We start from the raw sequence: 14,122 nt of genomic DNA, 5'->3' as shown, positions 1-14,122 counted from the left end.
ATTTTAGTGGTAAGAGAAATATATCACGGAGTGAGGTTCGATCTAAGATTAATGGCAAATTGGTTTCGATCGTCATTAAAACCCTTAAAATTTATTGTACCACTACACTAAATTGAAGCAAATCTGACGTCAGAACCATGTTGATTCACGTGGTAAAGAGTCTATTGAAAGGCTGACCTTATTAATTCTTGTCCTGCGGCTCTGCAAAGTCACGTGTGCTACACTGATGGCTACGTAAATAACACACGGATTTGAATGCCAAATTTGTGAAAAGCGGCGAAATTGCAAGATTGAATACCCATTTCATGAAATCCATCACCAAAGTTAACCAGAAATGATTGCTCTGTCACTATCGACGCTACCACATCTAGAAAAGTTATTTATAGAATGCGCAGCGGATTCGGTAAACGAGAGACAAGTATGCAGTTGAATCTCATTAACGAAACGTTTCGGGAACCGGTAGAACGGACTAGATGCTTTTCATAAATTAACAAGGTGAGTTTACGTTACACTTTCAATGCCGTAAAACACTCACTAGAATGCAGGATGAATGAGGACAGATGACGATATCCTTTTGAAAGCAATATGACTTCCCATTCAAACATACTATGCAACCAGGGGGGAAAAAATAGTATTGGTTCTAACAAACGGATAAAATTTGTACCGTAAAGAACGAAGAGATCCACTGAAGATCTTGATAGAATGGCATATCCAATTTTCTGCTTCGATTCGCTCTGATAACGACGAATAGGCCAAGGCCTCTTCCACAAATACAGTTTCGGATTTATTCAATTACGATAGGAAATTGTGTTCTACCGAAGACGTAGTCAAGCAGTTGACCTGACACAGATTCACTAGCCGGGGCAAAACGACGCACAGAGCTGGAAATTCATTAGCGTTGACAAGAACGCACATTCATAACAATATTTGGCCGGACAATAAAAGAAATCTTCATAATTTTTGTCTATCCGTCAAATTGGCGATGAAGGATATGAAACATAAAAAAATCTCGGGCATCGCTGGAATAGAGGAATGCGCTGACGCCTGTCTCGTAACGACATCAACAACCATTGATAGTAAAGCGCTATAGGGTTATTGGGTGCAGCAGGACGCGAATGGTATTCTTAGACTTATGACAAATGGGCAATTCTTTATGTTGGTAGGGTTCGGAAACTAAGAATCCATAAAAGAACGTTCCTGCATACGAATTCCGTTTTGCAGGGATTAGGCTGAATACAAATTGCAACTAAATGCCAAACAGATATTATAAGGAATGCAATGATTTCCTTTCCTTGTCAACAAAACGATTGAGCTTAGATGCCCCTAACGGAATCACAATAGATGTAATGAAATGCACAGATTGTGCATAGCCTTCAGGTGATAAAAGACACTGAACAGCGCTTCGAGACATACAAATTAACCACGTAAGCAGGAACCGATTAGAACTCTATCAGATATTAGGCTTGATGCTGGTAAAGGCACCTTCGCAAAATGACCATTACATTATTTTTAGAAAATTTTGAAGGGCTTACCTATAGAGGTTTTTCCATTTGGTTCGTGTAAGTAGAGGGAAAAAGTCGTGCGGCTAGTCGACTAGTGCGCACCATGGGGGGTGAAGCCGAAACTTGCTGCAGACTTTGCTTGATCCAACATATAGACACATTTTATTTTATCAACCTATAGACACAGTTGTGTCTATATGTTGTAAGTCTGCAGAAGTTTGTCATGGTGCGGAACCCTCTGCATTCTTTTCCTCAAGGCTAGCCCTCTTCATCCCGACACATGTGACCTAAAGGGCGACGTTGGAAAATAAATGATGCCAGTTTAATCGAGGCTTCCCACGGTGATTTACGATCACGACAAATCATGTCAAGGAATTCATAAACATACACCTTCGCGATAGTGTAATTTCTGTGAGGAGTTGACAGCTCTTGAAAAGAGAAAATAAAAGGAATAGTTTGAGTAGAAAGTGACAAACAGAACATTTTGGCACCTTGAGAAGACGCTTCTAGAAGATTTGAGTTTACCCTTGTGCTTTGCATATCTAGGACAAATGTCCCTAAGAGGAAGGCGCTCCAAGGGCATCTCGACCATCATACAGTACGTCCGATAAAAGTACAATCAAAATTCGAATTGCTCCCCGAATTGATGATTTACACAGACCGACAGACGATTAAAAAGCTTGAACGGCTCCGGCATTGTCAAATCCCATGCAAAACAACAAAAATAAAATAAACTTTTTATCACATGAACTTAAGAGTCTCTACAATCAACCAACTTTTTTCTGTGGAATGTGCAGGCAGTTGGTTTCTCAATAAGGTTCCCAACAAATGGTGTAGCTAGATGCAGATCTTCATGGCCAGTTTGTGGAAGATAGCAAATCATCCTGTCAGCAAACACCAAGAAAATAAGAAATTAGGCACAAAATATACAGTTCAGAAAGTCAAATGCAAGTGTGAGAACATGAAGCTTACATTACCTTTCTTCTTAGTTTCAAATATTTTTACATTTTAGAGCTTAATGTAAATAGAATATTACCTTACATGAAGCAAGGCTTGCTGCTGAAGGCAACCATAACAATAACAACTGACACCCAACATCCTCCGAAGGGAAGATAATCGGCGGTAATCGAGAAACAAGAATAAGATACGAATTTTGTATACATTAGTCCAGTAGCCTAAACAGGAAAAATATTGTGATAATAACAATAAACAAGGGATAAAGAGATTTTGAATAGGCAAAGGGAGAAGTTCACAAATTTCAAGAGAATATTATATTGAGACTTAAAAACCTAAAGTTAAAAACTCACTGGGAAGTCAATTTTGGTTTCTACATTTCAAAAAAAAGCTCCTAGTCTTAAGATTAAAGGAGAAAGACATAAGCGATAATTTAAAAAAACAGAGCATTTGCTTACGATTCGATGATAACGACATGCAAAAAATAACACCAACAACAGAAAAAGAAGATTATGGAATAGAATTTTGAAAGATAACAAGATATTTGAAAGATATAGGTGTTTGAAGAATCAAGTGATGGTATGAATTTGGGGTTACCGAAAGATTTTTTTTCTACTAAAAACTTATAGGAAAAAGAATCGATTTACCTATGGGGGTTGCTGAGGCTTAAAGTCAAAGTTCACTTGTAGATGGGACGTGGAATAGTTTTTTATCCGCCATCTTGTACGACTGAAATAAATGGATGAGAAAAAGGAAGATCCGGCGTTGCCGTACCGATTCTTAATCCAAAATCGTAAATAATGAAATTGTTTACGGAATTTCGGAATTAATGTTTTTGTTTTGTTGGATCACTTGAAAAGATTGAACTAGTCAAAATAATTTTTCCTTTCAACCACAATAGGCAACCTTCACGTGCCAAATTAACTTATCCAATTTTCCCCTGGAATCCTGCAAGTCATCCACTTACAAAACCCAGCCATCATCCCCATTTTTCCTTCAGAATCGATTCTGGATTTAGCTATTCATTGATTCCATTTCTGTCGTACGAAGGTTGAATCCCAATTGAACGGATATATTCTTTCTAAACTAGTCCATGATAAAAACGAGATTTCCCTTGAACCTTTGTTCACGCGCTGTACTGAAAATGGTTGATTACATTCCGTGTATTGACGGTGGTCAAGTTTATAGAACTGCATAATGAATTTTCTATTGCGTAAATTCAACATTCAACGCACACGCAAACAGAAATAAAAGGACATAACAAACAAATAAACAAAATGTTGAATGTACGAGAAGTATAAACGTAAAGACCACATATATATCAATTTCTAAATTTTTTGTTCTTTGTTCATGAGGCTGGATAAAAGTAAAACAGCATAAACAAGAGCAGAGGGTGGATTAGAACCCTTAGCTGTAAGTATGCTTTGACAAACATAGTAACGTATAAAAAAAACACCCTTGTTTTCACAAACGACTTAAGTAAAAAAAAAAAAAAAATACAACAATTAGCTTACATAAAGATCGGACAAAGCTCGTGCTTAGTCACATCCAGTGTTGCTGCTGCTAAATCTGCTGGTGTGGAATTTAACGGCTTCATTCTAGGCTTGCAAAAGATGCAAATTTTCTTGTTTCTCAACTATAATGGCTCCTTCCTGCAGAAACAGAAGGCTCATTTTTAAAAGTATCAAGTGGAGGAGTTTTTTTTTTTTTACCTTTGAGTTGGTGTTATCGAGATCAATGGATGAAGAAGGTGTTTCCTGTTTGGACTGATCGACTGCCGTGTTTATGATACAGATATCGCTAACCGTGTCATTGTATTCCAACTGTGGTGACCCGGTAGGCTCAACAAGTTCACGGAGGTTAAGATCTTTCAAATCAGATGGTGGCATTCCAGGTGGTGTGACTGGCGTCTGTTCAGTAAATGAAGAATCCAAATTTTCATCATGAGATTGAATATCGATATTATTCGCCACGATAAAGGACGTTAAGTTAGAATTCAGCTCTTCAACTACCGCTTGCTGTTTCAAAAACTGCTCATCAAGATCTATAATTTTGTAAAATAAAATGTTTGACTGAAACTTACAAAAAAGAAAGAAAAAAAAGACTAGTAACACGAAGAAAAAAAAAAAATTTACCTAAAAAAGATTCTTCGTCTTCGGCTATGAGTAGCTCGCCGGGACTGTGCGACACATTTCCCACGCAGTGATCTAAAGAACGGGTTGTGCATGCCAAAGACGGAACAGCCACACCGCTGTTTTCTTTCGAATCATCATATTGCGCCGAATCCAGTATCTATTTGGTTGACCTCTTGCAGTCACCTTTTCTTTATCACAAGTTTGGTAAATGCCATCCAAGGAAATATTACAAAATCGTTCCGCACTCATCAAACGCTGTGTAGTAGGCGTGGATGGTATCACGCCTTCATATGTAACTGAATCCCCCTTTTCGTTGGGCACTTCGAAGGTTACATGTCCCATAACCTCGTCGATAACCTTTTGCTCTGAAGCATCAGATTGATGATAAACTTCTTCCAGCACGGCTAAGTTGTTTCATCAACTTCTTTTCTAACGATAACGTATCGCTGTCTGCTGCTATTGAGAAATCAACATATTAGGACACAAGTAAACAAGGTTAAAAAGCTAAACTACAAACTTGAAATAGGAACTTCCACGTCGGGGCTGAACCGCTGATTGGAATTATTAAGCTCCTCCCCATCATTGAACCCTGTGAACCCATCGGCCTCAGGTTCGGCAGATTGGCTGATTGCATTGGATTCAGGAGCTTCGATGTTTTTTCCTTGTTCTTTATACCTATCTGATTTTCGGCTGTGGTGTCGATATTTACTCCTTGATTTCGAGCTACTAGAACTATGTTCGTCGTGTCTCTCACGATCTTTCTTCTTTGACTGACGACTGCTACGGCGATAGTCGTACCTTCTCGACTTAGACTCAGGAATAACGTGAGGACCTCCCTGAACTCCTGGTTCTCTTTCCCCCATCGTTTTTCGTGCTTGAGTGTGATCTGGCCGTACTCTTTTCGTCTTTCCCTTCGAGTGCTTGGATGGAATTCAGGTCACTTTTAGATTTCGGAAACATATGCTTCAAGTTTGAGTCTTCAGGTGGTGTATCAGGAAAACCGGCAATTTTCGATGTGTCGTCGTCTAATTCATCATAATCTTCATCGACTTCTTTGATAAACTCTTCTCCTTTGTGGGTTTTTATCAGGTATTTGTTGACTTGAGATAAACGTTCCTGTTCATTCTTTTCGATCAAGTTTAGCTGGCGTTTGACCTCTTGTTCCCGCCATTCGGCTAAATCCTTGGATGCCAATTCCTCGGTTGACATCATCACCAACTGAACTATAAACATCAAATATACAAATAAAATAGTAAAACTAGGTGGTTTTCAAAAGAATTTTCGAAAACTTCTATGAAAATACACAATAAATTACGTGAAATAGCGAACAACTAAACAAAACACCACAAATTATATTAAGAAATTCACAATTAACTATCTGAGAAATAAGCCTTTAAAAACATTACCGGGCGTTATTTGCTTTGTAACGATCTCGAGGAACAATCCAGAATTTTTGGGATCCTTGATGTTATGAATCAAACTCCGATATTTGCTTTTGTATTTTGTGGTGACATCTTGTTTGAACAGGAGAATAAAGAGATTCTTCCACCTCCTTCGCAATTCCTTCAACGGCTGCTTCGTCTATTTCCAGATCGTTAACATCTTTGCATCGGTTCCACAGAGCTTCTTTGAGGGAACTCCTCGTAATAACCCTGGTCGACTCAGTGTCATGTTTGGCTACCTTTGCTGATGTCTCCTCTTCTTTGGGTGTTTCCACAGACCTTTTTCGTGACACCTTTGCTTTGGAGGAAGACGAGGAATTGCTCAATTTCTTTGAGCTACGACCATCCACTTCGGCCTTTGATGACGAAGCTGATGAATGTGTGCTAGCTGGTGGTGTCGTAGGTTGAGCAGTTTGCGCCGATGGAACCGTAGAAACAATCGGCAACCAGGGTTTAATTGGAAGCGATTCAGGTTTGATAATTTGATAAGTCGAATTGCTTTTCAACCACTGTTCCAAATTTCCCACTTTTGGTGCTGACGGGCCACAAAGGATCTTTCCAGTCTTTCTTTCCATGACCGGGACAGGCGTATCGTCAGCCAAATTGACTGGCTTATTCCCTGACGCCATAGACTTCCTCATTTGCGTCATGGCAAGCAATTTAGAGGCCAGTGCAGGTGTTGGTTGAGTCATTAGAAGGGTGTAGTCGATTGAATCTTTCCACATGGATTCATCCGACAAAGCGTTGGGTGGCGTTAGCGAAGTACTAGGGTCAGACGGTTCCTGTAACTGAGCCTCTTTTATCTTCTCCTTGCTCATTGAGTTGAGCGAATCTCGCACGTGGCTAACGATACAGTCATCACTACAATAGACACTATCTGACTGCGCATCCTTCCCACAGCCTTCGACAAAACAACGACGTTTCTTAGCTTCCTTAGGTATATCAATTTCTTTGCCAGAAATGCGTGCTCTTCGTTGGGTCTTTAGCATGTCTAATTTCGTCCTCAGATCTACGTTTTCTTTGGAAAGATCCGAACTCGAAGAAATAGTAGCCTTTGTCTGCTTGATTGTTGGAACCTTCTCTGCAACAGCCAATCTCTTCGATCTGAAACGTGTTACCGGTCCATCGGGTAAAACAGGGGTGGCTGATAAAGCAACTTCTGCGGCAATGGATTTAACATGTTCGTCAGGAGTCAAATTTAGTGTCTCTGATTGAACAGTTGAATCCCCTTCCGTCAACTTGCTCTGCTTTGAAGCTTCAATTTGACGATTTAGCTCTTCCATTATGGCTTGCTTCATTAGCAATTCACCATCTACAGGTGGCTGCTGCAATATTTCAGAAAAATAATAATAACAATTATCTTGTCTATTTATGTGGTTTGATAATAATAAAAAAAAGAAACAACCTGGAATCTGGATTTTTTCGTCAGCGATTGAAACTTGGCTGGGACTTGCTTCTTTTTCGGTCTGCAATGTGGCATCGCTGGATTCACCAGTCGTCAACGGAATTGTAGTTTGAACAGCTGGAAGTATACCTAGAAATGGAGTCTTTGACAAGGGTGTTTTGGCAGCAGACTGCTGAAGGGAGTGTGTATGAACTCTGGCTTTGACTGGATCAACACTCTGAATATCTTGCTGTAGCTTTTGACGAATGGTGGTTAATCGACTAGGTGGTTGAGAAGGAGCAGATTGATTTTCGGTCACAGCATCGATCTTTTCAACTGCAACTGATTCTGCCTGGACGTCGTCAACCGGAATGGTAGTGTTTCCCACTTTGGCGACTTTGGAAGGCCTGGCAGACGCACCAAAACAGGCCTGATCCATCGGGCGCTTACTTTGAATTACAACAATTGCCAGTAATAAATCGGAAAGCCGATTTTCTCTCAAACCTTTGAGAATAAAAAAATAAGCATAATATCATACAATCGTCTCTTATGTAAAAAACTATGTAAAACAAAACCAACATTTTGCTGAAGCGACAGTTTCCAGCTCCCTTGGAATATGATCTTCTTTGGGTAACGGAGTGATGTAGAAGTCCTTAATGGTGCATGGAAGTTTGGAATCTGGTACGGAACCAACAACACCAAACCAGTTTCTTTTACGGAAGCCGTCAAGAAAGTATTGGTAGCAATCCGCGTAAGAAATCTCCGCATTCAGTGCTTGTGTAAAGTGGAATACGACGATTTTTTCACGGCTCGTTATCCTTACTTGTCTCAAGTAATTCCATACTTTTTCAGGCTCAATAGTACCAACGACTTTCAGTGCTGTTGGTATTGCTAGATCAGCGAGATCCGGAGAGGAATTTGTCTAAAATAAACAGGAAAATCAGAAATTTGCGTTGTGCTGGATATTCAGTGATATACTCACGTCTAAGTTTTCCATGTTGATTCTGAACGACATGGAACGATGCCTTATTGTACCGTTCCAGACAAAGGGACACGATTTCGATGAAACTAATCGTGGATCAGACTTGGTTGTTGTTCTCCGAGTGCCAGTCCAATCGTTCATTTCACTTGGCTGTCGCTGTAGCTTTTGCGCTAGAACAAGAACCACTTTTACCAGACAAAACATCAGCTTCCGTGGCCCAATCATCCCCACTAGTTGTTGCCACCGCACTTGATCTAGTAGACGGAGCTACGGACTTGCAAGGCGTAACCGAAGACCATGCATCTGCTGCTAATCCCCAATCATCAGGTTCTGCGTAAACGGCTGTTTCATTACGACGCGTTGAAGTTGCAGATGGAAAAGCCGAAGTGGCATTAGCCGAACTATTTGGTGTACCCCAATCATCCACCTCCGGTTGGTTGTTACGGACTGGTGCATTATAGCTTGAAGTGATTCTTGCCCCACTTGTGGCAGCATTAGCACCAGTTGCCCAGGGATTACTAGAACTGTTTGGAGTTGCCCAGGAATTACTAGTATTATTTGGAGTTGCCCAAACATCAATTTTTTCACTGGGGCGTTCAGATGTGTTGCCATTTGAAGACCTTGAATTTGGTACGCTCGTTAGCGTGCCCCAATCATCCATTACCGATTGGTTATTGCTGGAATTCGCTACCTCACAACTAGATTGGTAAAAAGGCCTTGCAGAGCCTCGTCCACCACTCCTTTGGCCAGTAGGGCATTCATAAGACACATGTCCTTCTTCATTACACTGGAATGATAACGAAAATTTGACAAGATGTTGGCGGTATGGTAATTAATGGAATGACTTTGGATTACTCACTTTATAACAAACGCGTGTGCCTCTAGAAGCACCTCTTCCACCTCCTCTTCCTCGCGTCGAACTGGTTGGGCACTCGTAGGACACATGGCCTTCTTGATTACACTATAGATACATCTTAATGATTAATTGCTGAACAACTCTACTTGTGAACGGAGTTACTTTATAACAAGAGCGCGAGCCTCTTGTACCGCCATTGCTTCTACCTCTTCCTCTAGTGGGGCAATTATAAGACGTGTGTCCTTCTTCGTTACACTACAAGATAATATTACCAAACATGTATGGGCATGGGTAAAACATGTGATATTAAAAAAAAAAAGAATAAAATTAAAGTACCTGACTACAAGGTCGTGGCGGCCCTCTACTACCACGACCTCTTCCACCTGGCCGAGTAGTATAGTTGCTAGAGCTCCAGGAATTGCTGGCATTTTCTGAGCTTCCCCAAGCATTGGATTGACCTATCCTTGAAGTGGACCGTCCATTTGTTGTTCCCCAAGGATCCTCTGAGGTCGCCCAGGTATCGCTTGAGCCAGATTTTGAAGTGTATGTCGTTTTTTCAGTGGCTGTATTCGAACATGACGACCAGGAGTTCCAGTCATCTGACGCAATGGGTCTGGAACTTGTAGCAGATACGTTGTCAGGTTGGTCCCAATCCGACTGACTACCGCTGTTGGTTCCTGCTTTAGTGGCATGCGATGTTGTTTTGCTATTGGACGCCCAAGCATCGGCACATGCTCCCCAGTCATCAACGGATTGTGTTTCATTTGGACGTGGGGCTATTTCTTTTTCGGTCGAATCAGCCTTTGCACCCCAGTCATCGTCGATTGGAGCTTTTCCAACTGTTTTTTCTGATGATGCATGTGGGCTTTCATTCGTTGAGGTCCAAGCATCTGATGCGGCATTCCAATCATCACAGTCAATAGCCGGTGATATCGTCAAATTGCACGCAGAATTGGATTCTTTCGTCGCAGTCGTCCAATCGTCAGTAGGTGCGCCCAATTCAGATGACCCTTTCAAAGTATCTCCTTGGGAGCGAAATATATATATATATTTCCGTATGCAATCTTGAAACAGAACATAAATACCTTGTGAATTGAAGGCAGTAGAAGTATCCCACAGTTCTAAGCTACCTTGACAGTCACTTTTGCCACCACTGACAGGCAATTTTTCGGGTTCTTCCGTGACGATTACACTGGCCTTGAAAAAGAAGATATCAAAATTTTTTATAAGTTTGATTGTAGCAAGTACCCGAGGTTAGATTTCATAAAAGTAACACGAAACATTGAGACCTAAATAGAGACTATTTTTTTTTTTAACCATAGAAGTCAACCGAAAGTCAGCTAGGCAAGGAAGCAAAACACAGTTTAGAAAAAATTTTTAAGGTACTTACTTGAATTGTCTGCAGAACACTCTTATGTGATGTAAATGACTCGTTATTAAGTTCAACATATTCTACCTTAATGTGTGGTTCAACGAGCTCTTTTAACTCAGGACGCAGCTCTATTTCTTGTGACAGCTCCAATAACCAGGCTTCAATTGCTTTCATGAAATCGAAAGCAAGTGTCTTGGCAGGTGGCGACTGAATCTTACACGAAACTGATAAAATTTCGCACAAATCTCGAAATATAAATTGCCATGAATGTAGACTTCCTAGAAAATGGTTCTTCTGGGCGGCGAAATCCAATGTTAAACGACATTGAAGAGATGGTTTAAGCTTAGAAAAAAAGAGAACAAACGATGCTATTTTCTCCGGGTCCGCAGTGTCACGATTTGTCTCCAACACCACTATCATGTCAACATAAGCTTGCACATCACACAGTTTGGATTTCGAAACTTGGGTTTTGTCAGTTTTGTCGAACGAAGAAGAAACGCAGTCTCCTACCACTCTGGCTCCTTCAATGCAATTGACATTCAAGAAGAACTTTGACAACTTGCAAATTGGAATTAACTGCTTGGCGATTCGATCAGGCGTAACCAACTTCTTAACTAGATCAGCGATTACATTCCAACCTAAAAGAAAATTGTAAAAGCATCAACAAACAAATCCCACATCATATGAACTGCATACTAACCGGCTACTTGACACTCGAATTTCGCTATGGCATAAGCCACTTCTTCGTTTTGAATTCCCTCGAAGTTACACTCACAGTATGCGACTCCACCATTAATCTTCTCTTCGAAATTTGAACCCAGAATCCTCAACAAATCAAGACCCTCTTCACGGGCTCGCAATGCGATACATAACCGGAGCAACCGTAGTGTCAATTCCCCTTTCTCCATCCCCGATTTGATCCATGCTTTTTCAGGTTCGGCACAACAAAATGAAATTAACTGTCGCAAATCACTTTTGAAACTTCGTAGGGTGTCTTCTTTCCATTTGGGTAAAGATGCCAGCGATTTACACATTTGAAGGAGAAGTGAATGGAGACCAAAACGGCAATATATCTGAATAGAACGATGCTTGGGCCAGAAAACCAACACGCCGTAATGCGAACTTGTTTGATCAATTTCGACTTGTCGTTCACGATCTTCTTTATTGGCCATCTTCTCTTGGTCTGGCTGAATGGTTCCAACATATTGTTCGTCCCAATTCAATTCGATGCTCAAGTTTCTCGTCACATTATTAGAATCAATGAAGTGTGAAACTTCAAATACTTTGCCCTTTTCAGGATTTGTAACTGATTCAAACTGTTCAACATCAATGGAGTTTTCTCTTCTTACATTTTGGATTTTTCGCTTTGCTAATGCAAGGTGCACATCTAAGCAACTGCACTGCAACAATGCTTCCGCGAAAACTCGATCACGTCTCCGCAATAGTTCAAATGAAAGGAATTTCTCGTCATATTTTTCGTTTAAAACCAGGAACAAGATATTTTCTTTCAATACTTCCTCAGAGTGGTGAAAATCCGCTTCACTGTTCAAACTGTCATTTTTTATGAAAAAGGCTTCTGTTGCAATTGTAGGAGAAGAATTCGCTAGAAAACCGGATGGCGAACAATCTGAATGGATGACAGGCTGCGTTTCATCCTTTTTCCTTGAATTTAACAGGGGATTGTAAAGCCATGATTTGATTGCTTTCTTCATTTGTTTGAGCGCTGTAAGAAAAACAGGAAAGTTACGTGGGATCTCTATCTTTGCATTGGTCCAAATGAGATCGAAAACAAGCATCAACTTGTGTCCTTGTAAAACGGGTTCAATAAAATGTTCACAGCAATCGTAAAATGAAGACAGATAGAAAGTTTTGTCACTATTCGTATGGCTCTCAAACTTTTTCTTCCTTCCATGATATTCAATATTTATATGTCCACCTTCATGTCCTCCTTCGACAGGTAATTGAAGGAGCAGTGTACCAAATTTTCCATCAACCCAACAGGAACCCAGATTGTTAGTGAAGCACTGAGGTCCAGCATACAACACTAATTTCTTAAACTTTGCTGCTATATTCATCTCATTAGGTAGCTGAAGATGGCTGATGATCATGGATGATATGGTCAAGATCCTCATGATTGGAACCATATATTTTTGAAGCTCCAATTTCGCATCCCTGTCCTGATGTGTGCCCAAATGAAAATTTGTTTTCTTTGTCAGCATATGCATTTTTAGAAATATCTTTAAGTAGTTGGATATTCTAGAATGGTTGATAATACAAGATAAATTAGACAACTAATGAAAATAAACTTAAAATAAAACCAAAAAAATCACACCTACCTGTAATGATACTGGTACTTGAATGTTGAGATCAACTTCCACTACTCTAAAAGGCTTTAGAGGTACTTCTTCAACTTGCATTTCCATACCCCATGCAAATTCAAGAAATTTTTCTTGATGCTCCATCTTTACCGCTTCAGATAAAAGATTCCTATGATTAAGGCTGTCACCGTTTTCAGGTACATTTTCAATAGACAAATCAATGTTTTCTGGATGCATTGCTGAAGATGAATCCATGATTTCCTCCCCAGAAATTTCCATGTTTATTCGAGTAAATGCTCTGACACATTAACAAAATGAAAAAAAAATTTAATTTATATCATTTGCATGTCGACAATCCATGTTGACTTTAAAATGTATTGCTCTTACCAGTTTTTACTTTTGGAAGCCCATTTTAAAGATATGAACTGTTGTGATTAAGGTTACCTCAGCTTTAGAGGGCGACTTCGCGACTCCAACACCAATTATAACGAAAATGAATTCTAGCACATTTCTTAAACACCCGAACTTCGAACTGTAACTGTTACGTACTAATTACGGTTATGGAAAACTTCTTATTACACTATGAAAATTTTTCCGAATATCATGCAAGGAAGACTCCGACGAAGAAAGTTACCGCGTGCATGTGAACAGTGGTGTACTGGCGTTGCCAGACAAGGAAACATTAATTTTGAAAAATCAAAGCACTTCTTAACTTACCTTTTTTGGTTTTTCTTGTTAAGTTCTATAAATCTAGGTTTTTTTAGATGAATCTAGAATTTTAAGTTTTCTTATGACTTTCTATTTTATTGGGGACAGATTTGGCATTTTTTTTTTGGGGAGGGGCATAGCAGACAACAACATGGAAGCGTGGCGCTCGCCGTTTGAATAATCTAATTCTAAATGAAATCCATTTTGAAAACGCGGAGAATTATTTCCACGTTCCGAAAATCTTACGAGCCTAGGTAGTACAAGTATGAAGAAAGCTGTCACACCAAAAACTATAAGGCTAATTAGTTTTTATTTACATCCAAAATCAACAGATACGTTGCCAACGAATTCCAAGCAAATGAAAGTCTAAAAGAGAGAAAAATTAGGTATACAAATACACCTTATTTCCAAACCATTATTTCCAATAATAATTATACTTCATTACGTCTGGTCTTTTGATAACTTTCGA

At 39.8% G+C, this 14,122-nt stretch overlaps 1 protein-coding gene and 1 long non-coding RNA gene across 4 annotated transcripts; both read right to left on the bottom strand.

The window, feature by feature from the left end:
- Positions 1 to 1,744: 1,744 nt before the first annotated feature.
- Positions 1,745 to 3,209, bottom strand: LOC123471522. Of its 3 annotated transcripts, XR_006646176.1 has the most exons (5): positions 3,104 to 3,209; positions 2,539 to 2,677; positions 2,279 to 2,386; positions 1,994 to 2,190; positions 1,745 to 1,930 (listed from the first exon to the last, which is right to left on the bottom strand). It is a non-coding gene; the product is annotated as an uncharacterized LOC123471522 (long non-coding RNA). The 3 variants fall into 3 exon arrangements; XR_006646175.1 differs by having other exon boundaries at positions 1,994 to 2,386; XR_006646177.1 differs by having other exon boundaries at positions 1,994 to 2,386; positions 2,544 to 2,677.
- Positions 3,210 to 3,604: 395 nt separating this feature from the next.
- On the bottom strand, positions 3,605 to 13,595 carry LOC116921408. Its single transcript, XM_045171894.1, is given in 18 exon segments — positions 3,605 to 4,108; positions 4,169 to 4,500; positions 4,592 to 4,748; positions 5,408 to 5,814; positions 5,998 to 6,118; positions 6,120 to 7,921; positions 7,997 to 8,339; positions 8,400 to 8,539; positions 8,541 to 9,186; positions 9,259 to 9,360; positions 9,418 to 9,510; positions 9,592 to 10,280; positions 10,341 to 10,452; positions 10,646 to 11,265; positions 11,328 to 12,744; positions 12,746 to 12,883; positions 12,964 to 13,243; positions 13,333 to 13,595. Coding segments are annotated over 17 exon segments (7,434 nt in total). The 5' UTR covers positions 13,225 to 13,243; positions 13,333 to 13,595; the 3' UTR covers positions 3,605 to 4,054.
- Positions 13,596 to 14,122: the final 527 nt, after the last annotated feature.

This window comes from Daphnia magna, linkage group LG4 (assembly GCF_020631705.1).
Source record: "Daphnia magna isolate NIES linkage group LG4, ASM2063170v1.1, whole genome shotgun sequence".
Taxonomy (NCBI): Eukaryota; Metazoa; Arthropoda; class Branchiopoda; order Diplostraca; family Daphniidae; genus Daphnia; species Daphnia magna.
Note: the sequence above shows the minus strand (reverse complement) of the source record. Positions and strands in the feature narration are given on the sequence as shown.